The sequence below is a fragment of the Aythya marila genome (genome assembly GCF_965140915.1).
Source record: "Aythya marila genome assembly, chromosome: 26".
NCBI lineage: Eukaryota > Metazoa > Chordata > Aves > Anseriformes > Anatidae > Aythya > Aythya marila.
Genome location: NC_139067.1, coordinates 416,904 through 423,802, shown reverse-complemented (window position 1 = coordinate 423,802; position 6,899 = coordinate 416,904). Strand labels below are relative to the sequence as shown.

The 6,899-nt window shown below is 54.3% G+C and overlaps 1 protein-coding gene across 1 annotated transcript; it reads left to right on the top strand.

Moving 5' to 3' along the window:
* Positions 1 to 22: 22 nt before the first annotated feature.
* LOC309887666 (disintegrin and metalloproteinase domain-containing protein 32-like) lies at positions 23 to 6,856 on the top strand (the record flags this gene model as incomplete). The annotated part of the gene is made up of 16 exons (XM_082779574.1): positions 23 to 68; positions 167 to 231; positions 1,095 to 1,171; positions 1,274 to 1,460; positions 1,836 to 1,901; positions 2,157 to 2,228; positions 2,802 to 2,968; positions 3,094 to 3,175; positions 3,286 to 3,422; positions 3,529 to 3,715; positions 3,993 to 4,082; positions 4,522 to 4,720; positions 5,117 to 5,225; positions 5,544 to 5,727; positions 6,029 to 6,109; positions 6,512 to 6,856. 16 exons carry the CDS (start codon positions 23 to 25, stop codon positions 6,854 to 6,856), a joined length of 2,094 nt encoding a protein of 697 aa, XP_082635700.1.
* Between the last annotated feature and the right edge of the window lie 43 nt (positions 6,857 to 6,899).

Here is a 6,899-nt window from a genome sequence, read left to right as displayed (position 1 = left end):
CCGTTGGCAGCCAGGCCGCAGCATGGGGCCGTGCATGGTGCTGCGGGCGGCGCTGCTGGCGGTGCTGTGTGAGTCTGCCCACAGGCACCCATGGGCCCCCAGCGTGCCCGGGGCTGCAGCTGGTAATGCCTCGCACGGCCCTTTCCCTTTTTCTCTCTCTCTCCAGGTTCACGAGCACTGTCGCAAATCACAGTCCCGCTGCAACTGCCCCCAAACACAACGGGAGAGTCGGTACTTGAGCACCCCTCTTATTTCCTACATATGTGTGTAGGTGTGAGTGGGTGTACATGCAGGAGGCTGTGCTCTGCTGGCTGCAGAGGGGTGATGGGGGTGGTGAGTGCTGGCAGCTGTAACTGCAGCCACAGGGGCTCAGCCTGCCCCATGAGGAGTGTTTGCTTCTTGAGCTCCTGCAGTTGTCCTCAGCGCTTGCAGCCTGCCCTCTGAGCTTGCTTTTCTGCGGTCCCTGTTCCTAATTCTTCCTTTCTCTGCTCTTCTGCACACACAAGGGCACGCTGTCCTATGTCCTCGCGATAGAGGGGAGGCCGTACACCATTCACCTGCAGCAGCAGTAAGTGCCCTGGTGCTGCCCCGTCTGAGCACTGCTGGCTTGTGCGCTCCCACCGGAGGCTTCTCTGGCACGGGACGGTACCGGTCACCTGCAGAGAACGCGTGTTTGTGTGCCACGCATCCAAATGCTGTGAGGGGTTGGAGCAGGGCTGGAGGGATGCTTGTGCCCGTAACCGCTGGTGGCAGCGGGTTTTGGATGTGCAAGGAGCCCCGGCACCATCGGTGTGGCAGTGCCTGCTGCAGGACCCAGCGCGAGCTTGAGAAGCTCTGTGTAAGAGATGCTAGTTTTAGTATTTGACTTCATGCTTTTCTTTTGCAGTCTATTTATACCTGATGATTTTAGGATTTATATGTCTAATGAGATGGCGTCCTTTAAAACTGATTTGACTCATATCAAGGCAAGTTTGGGCTGTTTTTTTTCTTTTAACCTGAAGTATTGCAGAGCTGCTGTTCAGTGCGTGCAGTTAAGCTGTCTGGGTGACCAGTTCTTGGGACTTTAGGGCTTCCTTTGCTTTGCTGTGGTTTAGGGCGACTGCTTCTACCGCGGGTACATCGAGGGTGTCCCCGGCTCGGCGGTGACTCTCAGCACCTGCTCCGGGCTCAGGTACCGGGGCCGCCTGCGCTGCCGTGCCGGTGCCCGCGGCTCCCCACCCTCCCCGTCCCCTGCCGGGAGCCGGGGTTCCCAGCGGTGCCGTATCCCTCGCAGGGGCTTGCTGCAGTTTGAGAACGCCAGCTACGGGATCGAGCCTCTGGTTAATTCACCTGCCTTCGAGCACTTCATTTATCACATGAGCAACGAGAACACTGCAGGCTTCCTCTTCGCAAAGAGCCGCGCCGAGAGCGGGGCCCAGCCAGCAGTGCAGGAGATGGTGCTGAAGATCGTGTACGGTGAAGTGAGCTGCCGCCGGTCTCCTGGCCGAGCTCATGTCTGCTCGGTTTGGGTGGGAGCTGTTCCTGCGGGCAGCTTTGTCCCACGTGCGGTCTGGATGGGCAGCGATGGGTGGGGGATTTTAGGAGGGCAAGGGCTTCATGGAGCTGTCGCGTGGATCGTCACTGTCCTGGTGCCTAACGAGAGGCATGGCCAAGTTAGAACGGCTTCTTTGAAAAGTGAGGAGTGGTTAAAGTTAGAGCGGCTGCTTACCTTGTGCTAAATACGAAGACAGCATCCACGTAATGCTGTTGAGCAGACACTTTGTAGTATAGCAAATTTCAGGAATAAGATCGATGGAATGTAAAAATAAACAGCTTCACAATATTTTCTTTTTTAGCCAGCATTATCTGCAGTACGGTCTCCTAAGTACTTTGAGGTGTATGCAGTTTTGGACAAGGCTTTGGTAAGTCAGTGCCAGCCATCTTCTCCTTGTATTTGCTTGACTACTACGAACGTAAGAATGGTGCCATTTCCAACTTTTATGCGTTTTTGGTTTTCCCGTTAAAAAGGTGTTTGTACTGTGGATTTTACAGGAAAGAAAGATTGAAAATTGGTAGCTCACATTTATGTGACTGGATGCTGGGAATCCTTTCCACCTTATCCTGCTTCGCTGTGATAAATGACTTGTCCATTCTTACGCCCTTGTGTTGTTTTCCAGTACAATTATATGGGCTCAGACAAGAAAGTTGCAACATGGAAGATAATCCAGATTTTCAATTTAGTCAACAATGTAAGTTTTGAAACCTGGTTTGTATCGTAATAGAATGATGAGGGGCTGATTTTAGAAACAGCCACCTATTTCCTAGTTGCTTTTGGTTTGGGGAGGAGGCTTTGTAACTGCAGTTCCAGCCTTGGCTCGTGATGCTTGGCATTGCGATGCCAGGCACAGCCTGGCAGGAGCCGCCAGCTTCTCTGCCTCCTGGGCCAGACGTGATAAAAGGTTGGTGAAGAGTTTAACCCCAGTGGGTGAATACAAAGGCTTTGCTTTTTCTTCCCCTCCACACTGTCCAACAAACACACTTTTAAGAACTGTCCTTGGGCTGATTTGTGCGTATGATGATAAGCTACTTAACAGAAAAACTGAAACATTTTTACCAAGTTATTAGGCTTTGTTCATGTGCCTCTTGGGACATAGTTTTATTTTTGAGTTTAGTTCATTCTATTTTGCCATACAGATGTCATTCCATGGCTGCCAACCAACAGCTACTGTCCATCTTTTCCTGTCTCATTTGTTGCATGTACAGACATAATTGTGCTCTGAAAAAAGGCGTGTGAGCAGCCATCTCACCTGTCACATTTTCAGATTTTTAACCCTCTGAACGTGACCGTTGTTCTGTCCTCCCTGGAGTTCTGGATAGAGGAGAATAAAATCTCGACAGCAGGGGAAGCCGATGAACTTCTGCAGAGATTTTTGGAGCGGCAGCAGCCATACCTCGCTCTGCGGTCGTATGACATCGCCTGCCTCTTTGTGTAAGGCTAGAATTCCCCCAGGGACTGGCGGTGCGGGGCAGAGCTCAGCCAGCCCTGCCATGCGGGGGGCACTGGGGGGACCACAGGGCTGCGACCTGCGGCCGGAGAGAGCTCCTGTGTTTCAGGTACCGGGACCAAGCTTCCTTCGCGGGTGCGACCATTCCAGGCAAGGCGTGCCAGAGGGATGCCGCGGGTGCGGTGGCCGTGGTACGAGGCCTGCGGCTGGGACCAGGCCGGGTGCTGCAGCCCTGGGGTGGCGCCGGGGCCGGGTGCCTGCAGGGCAGCACCGCACCCAGCTCCTGGCTCTGCCCCCCCAGTACCAGCGCAGCGTGACCCTGGAGTCGTTCTCCGTCCTCCTGGCCCAGATGCTGGCCCGCAGCTTGGGCATGAGCTATGACAACAACAGGAGCTGCCACTGCCCCGGGCACATCTGCGTGATGAACTCGGAGGCGCTGTGAGTTCCTCGCGGCCTTCACCCGACAGAGGCACAGGGCGTTCTCAAACCGAGTGGCGGTGGATGCGTTGACACCTACACAAACGGGGATAATCCTTCATTTTAGACATGTCGGTGGGGCAAAAGCCTTTAGCAGCTGCAGCGTTGAAGACTTTGAGAGCTTCCTCAAGCTGGACACAGGGGACTGCCTGTTCAACAGGCCGCGCCTGGCCGGGCTCTCCTACCGGCAAGCGGCCGCCTGCGGCAACGGCGTGGTGGAGCGCGGCGAGCAGTGCGACTGCGGCTCCGAGGCGGTGAGCGCTGCAGCAGCTGTGGTAAATGTGGGATTTTGTGCTGTTTGTCCATTCGGAGCAGTGAGATGTGGAGACACAGGGCGCAGCTGAAGTAGGAACCAGCCCAAGGACTTGGGTCTGCCATGAGCTCCTGTGCTGGCATCGATCCGACAGCAGCTTTGCCCACTCTCTCGTGTTATCCATTTTATGGATAAGCAGGAAGGGGAGAATATTGGACAGTGAAAAGCTGAGAGGGAACAAAAGTGCAGAATAATGTGGCTTTGTGATGTGTTCTCAGGCATGCTTGAAGGATAAATGCTGTACTAACACGTGTCGGTTTAAGCCAGGAGTGAAATGTTCCTCTGGACTGTGCTGTGATGGATGTCAGGTAAGTCATGTTCTTGCGGTCATCACAAGGCCATCGTAATTTTTGGAGAAATATTATGTTCCCATGCTTACGGATGAGGACAAGCTCCTCTGCTGTGCAATTGCAGCAGTTCCTGGGGTGGAGCTTTCCAGCTCAGCTCCCTAAAATCCCAAGGAAGGAAATTACTGGGGGAAGGCTGTCATGGGATGGGATGGGATGGGATGGGATGGGATGGGATGGGATGGGATGGGATGGGATGGGATGGGATGGGATGGGATGGGATGGGATGGGATGGGATGGGGGAGACACATGGTTAACCTGAGTGCCCAGCAGTGGTCCTAGCACTGGGGAGCTGTTGTAGAGGGTCCCGGGGGCCCGAGAGGGACCCCTGCCAGTGGGTGCCTGAGCATTTGTGAGAGAGGAATTGTGAGAAAGGAACAATTTCTGCCTCTCTCTCCAGTTTAAAGCAAAGAATTCGCTGTGCCGCCCTCCTGCCGACGTGCAGTGCGATCTGGCCGAGTACTGCGATGGGTCCTCCGCGTCCTGCCCCCCCGATCTCTACGTGCAGGATGGGCACAACTGCGAGCACGGCACCGGGTACTGCTACAAGGGACGCTGCCAGTCTGCTGACCTGCAGTGCCGGAGGCTCTACGGGACAGGTAGCAGGGCGGCTCTGCTCTCACTGGCACTGCTGCCCTGCTTGAGAAGGCAGCTATGGTGCTAGCAAAGTTGGTTTGTGTCCTTGCCCTCTAAAACACCAAACTCAGGTGGGTTTCATTATGGCTTTTTGTAGCCTGGTTTCTGTGGAGGTGAGGTTTCGTGGTTAGTTGTTAGACTCAGGTCTGATATTTGGTGAGAACTTCATCAGCGAGCCAATTTTCTATTGGCCCATGACATGCTTCTCAGGACTAATTAGAGAAAAAAAACAAAACATTTTCTCTAAATAATGTACAGCATCCACGTTCTGCTGTGTGCAAGATGAAAATTTGTAGGTACCATAACATGTCATTTCATGTTTCTTTAGCACTAATATTGATTATAAATTAAACTTGTAGGTTCAAAAAGTGCTCCTGTGGCGTGTTATGAGGAAGTCAATAGTCAGCGAGACAGATTTGGACACTGTGGGTTCCACTCCCGACATGGCTATAGGGCCTGCGCGTGGAGGTAGGTTGCAAGGGAGGGGCAGCTGTTCCCCTAAAAATGAGTATTTAATTTGGACTGTACAGAAGAGGACAGTATCAAGATTCCAGCTGACAGTGAGATTTGTGAAGCAATAAATAGTTATGTGTGTTTTCTCTTCATTGGTAACGGAGCATCTTTCCTCGTATCACAGATCATCTCTTGGGCTTTGCCAGCCCTACTTATTTTTTCTTACCATGCAGCACTCCGTACTTCTGTTGTGTGGTTTAATGGTGCTGTTGTTTCACTGTTTAGCATGCGTATGTGATACACACACACATTCCGTGCAAATCAATTTTACAGGAATCTCAGATGTGGAAAGTTAATCTGCACGTATCCATATAGCACTCCCTTTGCAACTGATGCTGCTGCTGTCCTTTACGTCCAAGTGCGAGAGCATTTATGTATATCTTTGGATTACTTGAATATACCAGTGAGGCTGGATCCTCTTATGATTCCGCCAGGTACAAAGTGTGGCTCTGGAAAGGTAAGAAAACACTTTATAGTCAACTAAGACGTCAGATAGGAATTTTAAACATTAACAGTTTTAGGAATACTCGCTCCTGTGCAGCATAGTGTAAACACTGCAAATATACACTGGCATCACATTAAGTTTCTGGTGTGGTATAAGCATTGAACATAACCCTAAAGTAGTAAACGTAGCTTTTCAAAAGCACAGGGTTGTTTTTTCTAAGGAAGCGTATTTTGAATCCCATGTGGGACACGAGGCCAATGAGCTGAGGACTGATGGTAAAGCACTGAACTGGAATGGCCGTGTGTTTTCCTAGGTGTGCATAAACAACACTTGCCACCCCCATTCCGTCCTTGGATCTGACTGCAACAGCGAGGTGGAATGCCACGGCCACGGAGTAAGTAGCAGCAGCACTGCTCTGAGTGCTGCGGGTGTTTGGTCCTAAAGGTTTGCTGGGACTCGCGTGGGACCTGCCTGCAGACACATTTTAGGCTGATCCTATTGAAATCCCGGCCCTGTCAGCCGGTACCGCGAGTAAAACCACTTCAACGTACTGCTCCTAAAAACAACTCCGAAATGAGAAGGACAGGTTTTATTCACCGAGAGGGAAAACTGGGTGGTTTGGAGGGGGGGCAGCGATGCTGAAGGATGCAGCACGGGCGGGCGGCCGCGCTCGGGGCTCTGCCTTGTGCCGTGCTGCCCGCCCCGACGGGGCTTCCCCGCTGGGTTGCTCCTCGCCCTAGCTGCGGGGGGGGCTGCCCGGCCTGACGGCGGGCCGGGGGCTCTCCCCCCTCCCCAGGTGTGCACCAACCAGCGGCGCTGCCACTGCCACCCCGGCTGGAAGCCGCCTGACTGCAGCCGGAGGGGCTCCGCGCTGGGCGTCAGCGCCGACGGCGGCCCGGGGCCGGCGGAGCGCGGTGAGTCCCGCGGCCGGGCCCGGCGCCACGGCGGCTCCGCGGCCCCTCCGCCACCGCATCCGCGCTCCCTTCTCCCCCCGGCAGGACCCCCGGCGCTGCGGGACGCGGCTCGGACCTGGCCGCTGCTCCCCGCCTGCCTCCTGCCGCCCGCGCTGGCCGCGGCCGCGCTGCTGCTGCTGCTCCGCCGGGAGGCGCGGGGGCGGCGCGGGGTGCGGGGGGGGCAATAAACGAACCTTTACAAACCAGAAACGGCCTCGGCAGCGGCCGCGC